Source organism: Mirounga angustirostris, unplaced genomic scaffold, assembly GCF_029215605.1.
Source record: "Mirounga angustirostris isolate CCGP_5_RB_7025 unplaced genomic scaffold, mMirAng1.0.hap1 SCAF_9, whole genome shotgun sequence".
Classification (NCBI taxonomy): Eukaryota; Metazoa; Chordata; class Mammalia; order Carnivora; family Phocidae; genus Mirounga; species Mirounga angustirostris.
Window position 1 is genome coordinate 47,877,702 of NW_026991717.1, and position 16,713 is coordinate 47,894,414.

Consider the following 16,713-nt stretch of genomic DNA (forward strand, 5'->3'; position numbering starts at 1 on the left):
GACAGCTTATTTAACTGCCAGAAATAAGAAACTCAAGTACCTACAGTTGTTCTGTGCCCTCTATGATTGTCTGCCAAAGGAGGGAAGCTCATACCTAATCCAACTCATGTTCAAGAAATGGAGGGTTCACACTCATATAGTTCAGCTGAAGCTGGTGCTGTGTGTAACTACTGTTTATTCCAGAGGCACTAGGATTCTTGCTAGCCTTAGAGGCCTCAGATAATTGTCTATAATCACTCTGTTAGCTTTCGAGTGACTTGCATAAGACCACTCCCTTTGAGAGTATTCTACTTGCTGCTCATCTTGCTTGCTATTTTTTTTTTTTAAAGATTTTATTTATTTATTTGACAGAGAGAGACACAGTGAGAGAGGGAACACAAGCAGGGGGAGAGGGAACACAAGCAGGGGGAGTGGGAGAGGGAGAAGCAGGCTCCTCACTGAGCAGGGAGCCCAATGCAGGGCTCGATCCCAGGACCCTGGGATCATGACCTGAGCCGAAGGCAGATGCTTAATGACTGAACCACCCAGGTGCCCCGCTTGCTATTTTTGTGGATAAACTGGAGGTAACAGTCTCTCTATAGTTCTAACCCTTTACCTTTTTCTTACTGGCTTAGGTTGCCAGTAATCTTTTAAGTGGTAGTTTTCCAAGTCAAAATTCACACTAATTTTTGAAAAGTCATTCCTAACAATATAAAATCCCATAAAAACTTGGGGAGAAATAAGGCATCATTTCCTAAACTATAGCCAATTACCAAACGAAAGGCTATGGAACTGCCTATCTGCAGCAAAGCAAAAAAAGGTGGATTCTAGGCTGCTTTGATTCACTTCAGAAGCCAAATTCCTTACAGGGGTAAAGAACTAGCAAAAAAAATTTCTTCTTGATACCTGAGCTGGTAAAATACACTTTGAGAGTTTAACTACAGAGCAAAGAAACTATGTGATAAACTGTAATAGCTTTTGTGGGGAGAACATATACACACTCAAAAACAAAGGACAAAGTACAGCGTAGCATTTGATTAAGAAACAAACACTGTGTCATCGCCTATGTCTGGGACTATAAGCCAGTTACATTCAAAATGAATAATGAATACATGCCACATTCAAGAAGATGTTAAAATTTGATGTTCAAAAGATGTTTTCAAGTGCTACTGAACAAGAACAAAACTTGAGGAAGAATTGGGTCTAAAAAGGCATTCTGGAATTTGTCTATGTGTTTACTTTCTGGTGATAAAAATTTTGAAAGTGTCTTGCTTCTTTCTTATTTCAGAATTCTGCATCTTCTGCAGCCTATTAAAAAAAAGGATCTATGTCTGAAAATGCTAACAACAAATTAGGAGATAAAGAATAAAAAGCAAAGAAACTTCTTTCCATCTGAGAAATGCTTCAGAGGGGCATAAAGATGTTAAACCAATGATAAAAAAATACAAGGGGGAAAAAAAACATACACTCCTGATAGTTGAGAAAGCAAAACTAAGTAGTATGAATTCTAGGCAGAATCTGATTCAATGAATTTTCTCTCCTACAGGTTCCTTTTCTGAAAATGAATGCTTTCTAAACAACAAGAGCAGCTACAATTTACCACTCATGTGCCAAGCACATACATTACATATGCAAGTCTAAGTAATGTAATATAACTTTTTTTCTAACATTTATCCCTCCTTATGTTTTCAAACTTTTGCTTGCTTTTTAGCAACATTTGGTAAAAATGAAATGCTGAAGTTCTTTAAATTTCGGGCTGCAGTGGTAGGAACTAGAAAAAAAAAAAGAACCTTTATCTAGTGTCTATTATATGCTGGGCACATGTTGGGCACAGGATACCTGCACACTAACATTTGAGAAGGGCATTTTTTTCTCCTTGGTGTTCAGAAAACTTAAAAGCAAATTCTCCAAGATTTTAAAATAAAAAGCAGCTGAGATCAGGTAAAACCCATTATCTGCTGGACTGGAAAGTCTGTGCTTTTCTACATCATCCTTTCAGATGGTGACAGGTTCTTATAAGAACAAAGCTAATTAAAAATAAATTTGATCAACAAAAACATAATTGACAGAATAAACTATGGCTTAAATTTAATATACTAAACAGGATGTTTTATGAGTAAACCAAGATATGTAATATGCTTTAACATTCAAAATATACAGAAAATGGTCCTTGTTATTAAATTAGGTTGTAATCTTGGCTGTATGTGTGAACTTAATATCTGAGTCTCAATTTCCTCATTTGTAAGAAGAGGGTATTAGTTATCTTAAAGAGGTGTGTTAAAAAGATTAAAGATTAACATAATACAGATAATGGTGAATACAGATCCTCATACATGTAAGTCCTACACCTCTGTGGGTCTGTAAAGGATGCTAACAAACACAGTACAAATGTTTCTTTCTTTTTTTTTCAGTTACTAGGTAAAAACCACAACTGCCCCCAATCCATATCCAGTGCTTAAAAAATTTTCCTTAAACGTTGTATCTTAGTACAAATCTGATACAGATGAAAAACAAATGATGTACACAGAAGAACAAAGACTAAAGTTACTGGTTAGAGAAGGGGAGAGGAAGCTCAGAAACCTTAAAAAAGGAGGAAAACACCTCACAAAGTCAAAGTACCATGCCTTCTGAAAGTCTCCCAGATAAACCTTAACAATTACAAATGCCGCCTATTAATTATCCGCCAGGATACTTTCGGACTTTATCCAGGGTAGACTGCTATGACAGTTTATACCTTTTCATACCTGGACTGATTTTATATGTTGCCCAATCCTCCTCTGAGTGGGAAAGTGAGTCTGTTATAGGAAAAGTACAAAAGTTGTATTTGGTATAGAATCCAGTAATGCTGTACTTCTAGATGTGCCCTGAGCATGTGTTTATTTTTTCACGTTTATGCCTTTTACCTGTCTGGTTCATCCTCCCTCTTCTCTAACAGAAGAACTGCTACTCATCTTTCTGGACACATTCAAATGTCAACTCCTGAGGCCATTAGTACTTCCCAAGGTAGGGTTAGTTCTACCTACCCTATGTTTCCAGAGTGCTTGGTATACACACTTACTTGCCTCACTGCAATATAATTAATTCACCGAATGCTTGTTTCTCATACTAGATGGTTTTTAAGTTCCTTGAAGATAATGATAGTGTGTGTATATGGTAGAATTTTCAATGTCTAAGCGTCATTTCTAATGTTGTTGCTGCCAGTCTACATTGTCCAGTATTTCAACCTATCTAGAAAAGTAGTGGAAAACTTAATGTGCTTAAGAACACTTTTTTTTATCAGTAGAAAGGAAACTAGGCTAACTATGCTTTTTGGTTATGTACTGGGCACATCAAGGGTTTTTTTTGGTACAGGAGGGGCACATCAGTTTTAAAACTGTTAAGTACTTAGCATTTTTAGGCCTGAAAGGAAATTTAGATTTCTCACTTCAAACTTCCTAAGGGCTAACTGACAAGTCCAGGGTCATACAGTTAATCATTAACTGAGCCAGCAGATTTGAGCAGATCATTCCCTTAACCTTACTGACCATACTGCTTTAATAATGCCAACACAACCTTACTGGGCCTTTGTCCACAGATAGGAATTACCATTCAGTTGATCTGCAGAGAGGAATACAGGAGCTGAGGTCTGTGATTATGATACCTAAAGTTATATATATCATGACTTACAAAAAGAAAAGGCCTCTAACCAATGCTCTGTGGTCAATTAAGTAGATTATCAGTGTTTTACATGTTAAGTAACCCTGCCTACTGTTTTCTGTAGCAGTATGAGTAGTACAGTATTAACCTAGTTCTTCTACTGTTTCTTTAGTAAAGGTAACATGTATTTTATAGATGATTAAAGATATTTTGGATAAGCAGCAAACTGAAATCTGAGAGGTTACTGCCAAGTTTCTAGTTTCATTTGGGAAGTATGATATTCAAATGGTCATGAAATAAAATATACACAGTCCATTTTCATTTTTATACCTTTTTACAATTCATATTGTTAAAGGTCTATACATTGCATATATTTCAGTAAAAGCATTTCAATAGAAAACTGTAACTTTAAATTCCCATTTGCTTTAGATAAAGGTAAATACTGTAACCATGAGTATTCTCAGAAGCTTATTATTTTGGTAATATTTATTAAAGTATCATTTTTAAAGTTTTTAAAAAATTCTCTTTAAAAAACCTGAAATTTCAACATAGCATTTAATCTAAAATATACTTTCAATTAATTAAAATGCATTTATTCTTTAAATATCCTTAATAACATTCAATATACCTAAATACTATTTTCAGCATGGTTTCTAAACAGTGTATGTTTGATGTGGATGTTAAATATAGAATTGAAAACACTGAATTCTATTCTGTTCTATACAAATACCTAATAAATCCTGAGTAAGGTAGTTAGTAACACAATATATAAGTAGGCTTGGCTTATGAAATTTCCTAATGGTTCTCAAAGAAATCCAAGTTCAGAATTCAGTGGCCTTCCCCTTCCCTGTGGCTTGTCCTGACACATGAGACAGTAGAGAGAACTACCTCCAAGTAGTGAATGCTGTTATGATTAGGGAATACTGGAGGGAATAATGGTTACCTCTTGTGTGTATACTCTTTCCAGGCTGTTCTATTTTGCCCTTTTGTTTTAAACATGAAAAAACTACGAAACACTGAAAATAGGTTGTTTCTTAAAATCAATGTCAGGCTAAGAGAAATAGGATGAATTTTTCACTTACAAATCTGATATTTTTTTTCACCTGTGTAGTCCTGCTAAATATTAATATGCAATTTAACTTTTATTACTTTCATAGAATTATGGCAATAAATTACAAGAAAATTGCACAGTTACATGGTTTAGCAGTTCTGTCAGTTTTAAATATGATTTCTGTTAATCTAGCAGAAATCATCTGTTATACTGTTGAACTACCTACCCCTGCACAGCACACAACTGTTAAAATGTAAATTGCCCAACTATTTTTAGCTGTTGTTGAAAAAAAATTCCTGTCTTCGGGAATAATGATTTGAGGCATTGTGTTCATTTTGTTTATCAAGCAGCTATTCAGCCTCTAGTGGGCCCAAGTGCTTATGCAAGCAAAAGCTTTTAAGAATGCCTGCAGCTGCAATCCAACTTTCCAGGTAGGCTGCAGGTTCAGAGCACAGCTGCCCTAGGCTGCATAAAAGTCAGATCCATCTGGAACTGAGTTTCAAAGAGGATTTCAAATTTGAGTTTTCATGTATCACACGAAAGAGAAGGCAGGGGAAGAACACAGGAAAGAAGGAAGGCAAACAACCAAAAAGATGATATCTCTACTTCAGCCTTAATAAAAAATAAAAAGCTCAGACCTATGCTGCTCCTTCTAGATTACTACTTGCCAAGCCGGATATTCCATTCAGCATATACTTCGATGAGCTGTGACTCATCCAGCAGCACCTGCGCCCATGTGTTAAGTACTGCCAAATAAAAGCCCAACATCCATTTACACAACAAAGAGATGTACCCTACAAGGCATGGGGCCTCAATCCAAAAGCCCCACTCCCCGTTTGTTCTAAGCCAAGAGAAAGGAGAAAAAAAAATCTTCCTTGCTCACACCAGAGATTTTTAAAATGTAGGTGGATTTATGATGTAGGTTCATTTACAAATACTTTTACTCTTTAAAAGAATAAAGTATATTTAATAGGACAAACACCCCTCCAGCATTAGATTATCACAGCCATTAATGATCGTTCACCAAACCTTTCCAACCTCCTTCACGAAAGCTCTTTATTCTCAAAGGATATATTTTTTGAGCAAAGGGGGATCAACAAACTAGTTGCTTGAAAGCTTTCCTGATGCTAGGCTGAAGTTAGGAAAGGCTTAATGAAGGCTTTAAAATCCACAAGGGCTTCACAATGAACATCTGACTCGGTGATTTATGCATATTAATAACTTCAGTCCTACTGAGGCAAGCTGAGCCGAACATGTCCTCCGAATCTTAATGTCTTTAGCTCCACTGGGATTATTACAAATGTAAATTTCTAAGATTCTCAGCTATTAATCTCTGTCTGTCCTCCTGTTCAGCAACATAATGACTAATTAAACATCAAAAGACCTGTACAGGAGATCTTCTTTGACAGCTACCGGCCTAGTCCTCTTCCCAAGAGAGAAATTCAAATGACAGGGACACGGAGTAACAGCATATGAGTAAGCTACAAATTACTGCAGAGAAATCTGAAAACCTAACATTAAATGTGGATTTATCTCAATCAATGATTCCATTAAACAGTGAACAGTTACTAGTGAAGTGTGCCTGCTGACACCAATCGAAGATATCCTTACAGCCAGCAAATACTGAATACCTGAAATCGGTTTGTTTACCACCAAGTCAAAAAAATGGGTACTTACTGAAGAAGGCAAACCAGGAGGCACCTTTCGGACTTTCTTTGCTTGCAAAGGATCTGCATATGGAAAACAATATATTTCATCAGCATTTATATTAAAAAAGGTCAGACTTCAAGTGAACAGGAAAGAATTTCTCCTTCTAGTGCCTTGTTTTCCAGTACTTAGAAATAAGCAAGGGCATACAGGGATGGGGGTTTCATTCTTCCTAACTGGTTCCTGGGCAAAACAGTTCTCCTAATGAAGTGATATATTCTGAAATACATATCGCATAAGTTTAGGAAGATGAAAGCAAACAAAGTAAAACAAAGAAAATAACAAACCAATAAGCATGTGTGAAGGGAATTTACATTTCTTAAAAACCCATTATGTGCCAGGCTCCATACCAGGCACTTTATATCACATATCTCACTTTCATTTGCAGAGGGCATTTGGTGCAACAGGTCACTTTAATAATACAACTGCTTAGGGCGCCTGGATGGCTCAGTTGGTTAAGCGGCTGCCTTTGGCTCAGCTCATGATCTCAGGGGCCTGGGATTGAGTCCTGCATTGGGCTCCCTGCTCAGCAGGAAGTCTGCTTCTCTGCCTCTGCCTCTCCTCCCTGCTCATGCTCTCTCTCTAATAAAATAAAATCTTAAAAGAAAAAATAATACAACTGCTTAACAGAGACACAAATTTAGTGTCCACATCACATGGAAGAATTAGGTTTAAAAGCGTATTAAACAGACTGAAAGCTAATGCTGTGCTACAACTTACTAGGTTAAAAATTTAAATGAAAAATTATGCTTGTAATCATGTCACAGAAATACCACATAAACTATTAAATACAGGCACTACTGTCATATACAATGTCATCTAGTATTCTGTAAGAACATTTACTGTTTACAATGCGTGGTTAAAACTGCAAATTCAGCACTAATTATTGTGTGATTTATCTGTGGATGTTTATATTATTTCAAAAATAACTAGAGAAAGCATATTTCTTTATAAGACATAAATCATTTATTGACATAAATGAGAACATGCGTATTTTCACAGATACCTAATCAGCTTCACTTGGTATTTTAATTTTACTTAACTGTAAACCTTAAAATTTAAAACTTGTCCATCTTATTTACTGTAAGAAAAAAAAAAGGTGGTAAGTGCAGCTTTCCAATCTTACACAAATAATGGATGAAATTCAGGATTTTTCAGAGGGGTTCACTATTAAGAAGGCTGATATTAAAGTATACTGTTTTGCAAACTGTAAATATGAGAATTAAACAAGCATCCATTTTCCTGGGTCATAAATTATAAGACACAATAAGACACACAGTTGTTTAAGAAAGAATTAAATTCATTTTTTAAATTAGGGCTGGGCATCTTTAAATTTTATATTCTAGGAGGCTGCAAAGCTAATAAAGCATCTTTAGAAGTAGCATGTGGAAAAATTTTATACAATAAAAAAGGGAAAAGCATTCATTACCATCTAAGTCCGTACACCAAGAGGCAGCCTATATTTCCTTAAAACAAAAGTACCAAAGATAAACAACATCTGGCACACTCTATACTTATAAAACTTAAGAAGCAAATTTTTTGTTCTTTGTGAGGCTTTTCTAGAACTCTTCATAACTAATAAATACAGTATTCTTTGAGCAAAAGCCACACTCTACACCAAGAGAGTTAACTGCACTGCTCCTATCAGTTTGGAGCTCATCAATCTATTTTGGATTAATTACTAGCAGAAGATGTTCTATTTAGTTTAGGACAGTTAATACCTCCTATGTGAATAGAAATGTTTCTTTTCTTTCTTTTTTTTTTTAATTGGGGGGGAGGCGCAGAGGGAGAGTGAGAGAGAATCTTAAGCAGGCTCCATGCCCAGCATAGAGCTTGACACCGGGCTTGATCTCACAACCCTGAGATCATGACCTGAGCCGAAATCAAGAGTGAGATGCTTAACCGACTGAGCCACCCAGGCACCTGGAAATGCTTCTTTTATATTTTTATCTCATCATTGGCTGCCACTACACAATTACATCCATAATGCTGTATTTAAAAACATAAATTTGGGATTCATAGTTCACTTCTGAGGGGTTGCAAAGTCTAACAGTTAAGAGAGTAAGCTGGCTGGATTCAAATTTCAGCTCCATTACAGCAGCTGTATGAACTTGGGCAAGTTACTTTTAACCTCTTTGTGCTTCAGTTACCTAAGATGTAAAAAGAGGATAACACCTCTTAGAGTTATTGTAGTAAAGATAATACGTGAAAAATGTTCGGGGCAGTGCGTGACAGAGAGTGACAATAAATTTTAGCCATTATTACTATGTTTATATTAAATTATGTGGCAAAATATTATAAATTAGCTAGATGCTGTTTTGCAGAATGCTGATTTCGTAAAGCATCCAAGTAGCTTGAGAAGATACTGAAGTGGGTATAGATGATCTCTGAAGTCCTTTCAACTCTGAGATTTTATGAATAACTGCAATGCCAAGAAAGAGTGGCTGACTGAAAAATAACAATGAAGAATGGAATAATACTCCACTAAGTGGTATTCATACAAGAAATGAGTGGGCTTCCCTCGGTACCAAGCCTTGGCTAAGTTGCTTAGCTTCCCGGGTCTGGATTCCTCATCTGTAACATGAGGTTAGTATTACAACCTCATAGAATTTTGTAAAGATTTTGTAAAGATATGGAGGAGACAACAGTATTTATTACTCATAATCAAAATGAAAATGAAGATACAAGTTTTAATTTCTGGAAAACTTGAGTTTTTATACCTCAACCCCAATTCCTAGTGAATCAATAGCTCATTTTCTCCCTGAACTTTTAGTAATATTATACTGGTCCATAATAATGCATTTTGACATAGTATGTGCTCACATAGCATACTAACAAGATATTTCTCTAGTGACATGACAGATCTAGACTCAAATGAGTATTCCTACCCTAACTTATTTGGTGGGAAACAAAAGTGAAGATGGAGAAAAGATGCTTTACAATTTATCATTTCTTTAGTAACAAACATTATACTGGTCTAAATCATCTGGGCTTACTTTATTACACATACTAAGTCACCCATAATGCTGAGAGGTGGGCACATCTAGTCAGAGCTCTCTATGCCAAGCATGACCATCATTACCCTTTTATATATTCAAGCATACCCTAGATCCAGGGATGAGGGCTATTTCATAAAAATCTAGGTTTGACAGAAGGTAGATATATAAACTGAAGGCAGTCAACAAATATTTTTGGAATAAATAACTATGACATACTTTCTTTTACTGGGCTATATTTATTTCAGAGGCTGGCCTATCCTTGATAGAAACATCCTGTACAACTTCAATTTTCTTGTGTAAAGGAAGATTCCTATAAAGGAATCACCAAAAATTCTCACATTTATATACTACCTGGATAAGGTGCCAGAGTATACCTGAGGCTTGCTGTAAGCAGCAACACAAAACAGACTGGCCTGGTTAGGCTATGTATAAGGCATAAAAGAAGGAAGCTAAAGAAAATGAGGGTTCAAAACTTCATAGGTACCTAGTTTCCTTTTGAGGTGATGCTTTGGAACGAAACAGAAATGATGGCAGCATAGCACTATGAATGTACTAAATATCACTTTTACATTTTAGTATGATTGATTTTACCTCAGTTTTTTAAAAAATGGGAGTAGAAAACTTAAAATGCAGAGAACACTGGATGTGGAGTCAGAAAATCTTAAATTTTATCTCGGGTAAACCATCTACTAATTATATGAATGCGTCCTCTTGAGCCTCATTTTCTGTTAAATCTAGTATTACATCCACTGACCAGCAGGGCTGTTGGAACAACGAGATGACAAAGTATATAAAACACATTGTAAACTGTTCAGCATTATATCAATCTTAGTCAAAAATAAGGTGTTAATATTAGCCCATGACATTTTTATTGTAATAGGAAAAACTAGTCCCATTTTTCACTATTTAGTTCCTTTTATGATGACCAAACAAGATTATATTATATTGATTATTAAATATCTAACACATACATTATTTTATGCAAATAAGCCCTAATATCAACATCATACCTAAGAAACCAAATTTCTACTAAATAAAAGTGCAGCCAGAAGACTAAGAGGCTAAAAAAAAAAAAGAAAAAGAAAAAAGAAACATTTGTAAGATAGGATTTGTTGTACAACACACTTACCAAGTGCTGCAGAGTCATGGAGTGGTCTTCTCCTGGAACTTGTGGCAGAGAATGAGTAGTATGGTGTTCCAGGTTTTCCTGAAGAAGACAGCTGTGCTGGGCTTCCAAGCCCCAGATCTTGTCTCAGGAGACTAGACTATAAAACAAAGCCAAGGAAACAAGTTATCATCTTCCCACAGATACCAGCCCAAACCTGAAAATATCATCACTTCTGAGTTATTCAGATGGTTATTCAGAGGATGCTAGAACCTTCAACAATGCCTTGAATTTAGATGCATCTGATAAATATTTGAGTTCTATTAGACCATTGGTTTAAACCTATATTTTCTTTTTCCCTATCCTCATGGTTTCTAGTAATTATTCAGACCTATACAATCTTAAGGTTGAACAACACTTTAGTTACTATGTGGTTCTACCCTTTAAGCATCAAGAATATTTTTGAAAAATGGCCACCAAGTCTTTGCTTGAATGCTTTCATGACCATACAAGGCAGTCAACTGTTCTTTTTCCTTTTCTTTTTTCTTTTAGGATAGCTTTCATTGTTTGAAGATTGCCAATACTGTCAAGACCAGCCATTCCTGTTTTCTTCAATTGTGTCACATGGCATGGGTTTAAATGTAATCCTCACCATCTCTGATATAAGACCTCTGGATTTATTTTCAGTTTGTCAAAGTGTCTTGTAAAATGGAATGGACGACAATGCCCCAGATGTGGCCTGATTAGTGCAGAGTCATTTTCAATGCTGCATTTAAACAACCATTTGTGTAGCTCATATTAAAAGGTTAGGAGTGATCACATGCTGTTACTCTTTACTGCATATGTTGCTATTAAATCCTGTCCCCTCCAACGGTTTCCTTGTTCAGTTGTGTTTTTTGGTCGCAGGTACAACAGTTAATGTTTACCTGATGAAATGCATCTTCTTACATTTTATCCATAATCATTCATTTCTGCCTTTTTTAGATTCTGAGTCTGTCAACCAATGCATTTGCTAGTCTTTCTAGTATTGGGGCACAAAAAATGGGATTAAAAAAAAGAAGATATCAGGATGAAAATATTGAGGAGATCCCTATGCTATGCTACAGTGACATGAGACTTTGTCAAGTGCTTCACTGAAATCCAGAGATTCAGCAGCCCTGACCTACTAAACCAGTGACCCTAACATAAAGCAAATGAAGTCACTTTGGCAGAATTTGGTTCCAACCTTTCTGATAGCTAAGGGAAAAAGACCTCAACTGGAAAGGGTGCTGGATACAGTTCAGAGGATGCTCTCATGTGAAAAGAGCTATGATTCCTCTGATACATAGACTATCCTCCTACCCCATATTTAATACCTGCCGTCACCATACTCTTAGTAGTTGTCCTTTTAGCCACTGATTATCACAGAGGTACTGAGAAATAAACCTCAGCTCTGGTTAGAAAAAATCAGCAGAACTCTGTAATAGCGGTCATAGTAGCCCAGTTCCTACCTCCATTCTAATAATCAAGAAAAACTCTTTCAGCTTATCACATATTTAATGATTTTAAGTAATTTTTATTATGTTTTAGCTTGAAAAAATTGAGTTGGAATTCACATAGCATACAATTAACCATTTCAAAGTTTCCAGTCAGTGACATTTGGTGCACTCACAATGTTATATGACCATCACCATCTAGTTGCAGAACATTTTTATCACCTCCAAAGGAAACCCTATAGCCATTAAACAGTAACTTCCATTGTTCTCCTCCTCTAGCCTTTGTAACAACTAATCTCCTATCTCTATGAATTTACCTGTTCTGAATATTTCATATAATTTGGAACCATATGTGACCTTCCACTTCACATTTTTTTGAAGTGCATCCTCGTTGTAGTTTGTATCAGTACTTCATTCCTTATTAGGGCTGAATAATATTCCATTGTATAGATACACTACAGTTTATCCATTCATTCATTGATGGGACATTTTGGTTGTTTCAAGCTTTGGACTATTGTGCATAGTGTTGCTATGAACATCTGCGTATGGGTATTTGCCTGAGTACCTGTTTTCAATTCTTTTGGGTAATACTTAGAAGTAGAATTGCTGGGTCATGTGGCAGTTCTATGTTTAATTTTTTGAGGAACTTCCAAACTGTTTCCCACAATGGCTGTGCCATTTTACATTCCCACCAGCAACGGATGAGGATTCTAACTACATCCTTACCAACACCTGTTACTTGTTTTTTAAAAAATTATAGCCATCCTTGTGGGTATCAAGTAGTATTTTACTATGGTTTGATTTGCATTTCCCTAATGATTAATGATGTTGAGTATTCCTTCATGGGCTTGATAACCTTTGTATTTCTTTTTTAGAAAAATATCAATTCAAGTCCTTTGACCATTCCATTTTTGAATTGGGCTGTGTTTCTACTATTATACCATAAGAATTCTTATACATTATGTTTTGAATACTAGACATTTATCAGACATATGATTTGCATGTCCCATTTTGTAGGTTGTCTTTCACTTTTTTTTTTTATAGATTTTATTTATTTATTTGAGAGAGAGAGAGAGAGCACACATACAAGCAGGGGGAGCAGGAGAGGGAGAAGCAGACTCCCTGCCGAGCAGGGAGCCCGATGTGGGGCTCAATCTCAGGACCCTGGGATCATGACCTGAGCCAAAGGCAGCCGCTTAACCAACTGAGCCACCCAAGGCACCCCCTGTCTTTTCACTTCTTAATGTCCCTGGATAAACACAAGTTTTTAATTTTGATGAAGTCTAATTTATCTTATTTTTTTCTTTTCTCTGTTGTGCTTTTGATGTCATATCTAAGCATCCACTGCCTAAGTCAAGGTAATGAAGATTTATCCCTATATTTTCTTCTAAGAGTATGTAGTTTTAGCTCATACCCAGGTCATTGATGCACTTTGAGTTAATTTTTGTTTATGGTAGAAGGTAGGGGGCCAACTTCATTTGTTTGAATGTGGATATCCAGTTATGCTAGCACCATTTGTTGAAAAGAATAGTATTTCTTTATTCAGTGGTCTTGGTACCCTTTGCTGAAAACCAATTGCTCATGGATACTTGGGTTTATTTCTGGACTCTCAATTCTATCCCATTTGTCTGTATGTCTACCTTATGCCAGCTCCATAGTGTAGCTTTGTATTAAGTTTCGAAATTGAAAAGTGTACTCCAACTTTACTTTTCTTTTTCAATATTGTTTTGGCTATTTGGGGTTCTTTGAAATTGCACATAACTTTGAGAATCAGCTTTTCCATTTATGTAAAAAGATATCACTGGAATTTTGATAGGGACAGCACTTTGAGGAGTTTTGTCATCTTAACAACATTAAGTCTTCTGACTGATGAACACTGAATATGTTCCCATTTATTTAGGTATTCTTTAATTTCTTTCAGCAATGCTTTGTAGTTTCCTGTATATAAGTCTTACACTTTGTAGTTAAATTTATTCCTAGGTATCTTATTCTTTTTGGATGCTAAATGGAGTTGGTGACTTAATTTATTTTTGGTTTGTTCATTATTAGTGTATAGAATACAACTAGTTTTTGTGTGTTAATCTTCAATTTTGCAACTATGGCAAATTCATTTATTAGCTCAAAGTTTTTTTTAAAGATTTTATTTATTTATTTGAGAGAGAGAGAGCACACGAGAGAGACAGAGATCACATGCAGGGCGGAGGGGTAGAGGGAGAAGCAGACTCCCTGCCAAGCAGGGAGCCTGATGTGGGACTCGATCCCAGAACCCTGGGATCATGACCCAAGTCGAAGGCAGACACCCAACTGACTGAGTGACCCAGATGCCCTTAGCTCAAATAGTTTTATTGTGGATTCTGTATATGTAAGATCACACTATCTGCAAATAGGGAAAGTTTTACTTCTTTCATTCCAATTTAGATGCCTTTATTTCTTTTTCTTGCCTAATTGCTCTGGTTAGAACTTCTAGTAAAATGTTCAGGACACTTGGGTGGCTCAGTTGGTTAAGCATCTGACTCTTGATTTTGGCTTAGGTCATGATCTCAGGGTTGTGAGATTGAGTGCCATGTCATGCTCTGAGCTGGGAATGGAGCCTACTTAAGATTCTCTCTCTCTGCCCCTCTTCCACTGCTCGTGCTCTCTCTCTCTAAAAAAAGAACTTCTAGTAAAATGTTCAATGTAAGTGGTGAAAGTAGACATCCTTGCCTTTTTTTTTTTTTTAAGATTTTATTTATTTGTGAGAGAGAGCATAAGCAGGGGGAGTGGTATGCAGAGGGAGAAGCAGGCTCCCACTGAGCAAGGAGCCCAATGTGGGATTTGATCCCAGGACCCTGGGGTCATGACCTGAGCTGAAGGCAGATGCTTAACCAACTGAGCCACCCAGGCATCCCTAGACATCCTTGTCTTATTCTCAATCTTTTTTTTTTTTTTTAAAGATTTTATTTATTTATTTGAAAGAGAGAGACAGTGAGAGAGGGAACACAAGCGGGAGAGTGGGAGAGGGAGAAGCAGGCTTCCCGTGGAGCAGGGAGCCCGATGGGGGGCTCGGTCCCAGGACCCTGGGATCATGACCTGAGCTGAAGGCAGATGCTTAACGACTGAGCCACCCAGGTGCCCCCCACCTTTTTTTTTTTTTAAAGTAAGCTCTACACCCAACATGGGGCTCAAAGTTATAACTCTGAGAACAAGAGTCACATGTTCTACTGACTGAGACAGCCAGATGACCCATCTTGTTCACAATCTTAGTGGGAAAGGCTTTCATGCTTTTACCATTGAGCATGATATCAGCTACAGGTTTTTCATAAATGACTTTTATCGAGTAGAGAAAGTTCCCTCCTAGTCCTAATTTGGTAAGTGTTTTTATCATGAAAGGGTGTTGGATTTTTTCAGATGCTTTTTCTGCACTGATTGAAATGATCAAATGATTCCTCCCCTTCATTCTATTAATAAATTACAATGATCACTTCTCATATGTTGAACTACTCATGCATTTTTTTTTTTTTTAAGGATTTTATTTATTTATTTGACAGAGAGAGAGCGAAAGAGGGAACACAAGTGGGGGGAGAGGGAGAAGCAGACTTCCCGCTGAGCAGGGAGCCTTATGCGGGGCTGGATCCCAGGACCCTGGGATCATGACCTGAGCCAAAGGCAGACGCTTAACGACTGAGCCACCTAGGTGCCCCTACTCTTACATTCTTTTTTTTTTTTTTTTAAGATTTTATTTATTTATTTGAGAGAGAGAGAATGAGAGAGAGCGAGTACATGAGAGGGGGGAGGGTCAGAGGGAGAAGTAGACTCCCTGCTGAGCAGGGAGCCCGATGCGGGACTCGATCCAGGGACTCCAGGATCATGACCTGAGCCGAAGGCAGTCGCTTAACCAACTGAGCCACCCAGGCGCCCCCCCCTACTCTTACATTCTTAAGATAAAACCTATTTGGGTCATGGTGTATATTCCTTTTAATATGCTGCTGGATTTAGCTTGCTACTATTTTGTAAAGGATTTTTACATTAATATACAAAAAAGATATAGACCTGTAGTTTCCTTTTTCCTGGGATATCTCTCTTTGGCTTGTATCAGGGTAATGCTGGCCTCCCAGAATGAGTGTTTAAGAAGGACTGGTGTTAATTCTTTAAATGACTGGTATAATTTGTTAGTTATTTGGTCCTAGGCTTCTCTTTTTTGAAAGAATTTTTATTACTGATTCAATCTCTTGTTTTAGCTCTGTTTAGATCTTCTATCTCTTCCTGAGTTAGTTTTCATAGGGTGTGTATTTCCAGGACTTTGTCCATTTCATCTGGGTTGTCTAATTTGTTAGCATACAATTATTCATAGCATTCCTTTATAATCCTTTTTATTCTTGTAAGGTTGGTAGTAATATTCCCTATTTTAATTTCTGATTAGTGATTTGACTCTTTTTTTTCTTAGTCAATCTAACTAAAGGTTTGGCAATTTTTGATCTTTTCAAAGAAGCAACTTTTGATTTTGTTGATTCTGTTGTTTTTTTATTCTCTATTTTTAAAAATTTCTGCTCTAATATTTATTATTTCCTTCCTTCTGCTGGCTTTCAGTTTAGTCTGCTCTTCTTTTTTAGGTTCTTATGGTATAAAGTTAGGTTACTGATTTGAGATCTTTTCTAATGCAGGCATTTACAACTATAAATTTTCCTCTGATCACTGCTTTCATTGCATCTAATGTTTTGGTATCCTGTCTTTATTTTCATTTGATATTTCAGTTTTTTAAAAAAAGCCTATTCAACAATCATT

The 16,713-nt window shown here is 36.5% G+C and overlaps 1 protein-coding gene across 7 annotated transcripts in view; it reads right to left on the reverse strand.

The window, feature by feature from the left end:
- The window catches only part of TCF12 (transcription factor 12), a 375,623-nt gene that overhangs the window by 73,688 nt on the left and 285,222 nt on the right, over window positions 1-16,713 (reverse strand). For all 7 annotated transcript variants that reach the window (XM_045899994.3, XM_045899996.3, XM_045899993.3 and 4 more), the window contains 2 exons: window positions 10,502-10,637; window positions 6,344-6,396 (listed from right to left, as the gene is read on the reverse strand). In XM_045899994.3, coding sequence (XP_045755950.1) covers window positions 6,344-6,396; window positions 10,502-10,637 — 189 coding nt within the window. The remainder of the gene's footprint in view (window positions 1-6,343; window positions 6,397-10,501; window positions 10,638-16,713) is intronic.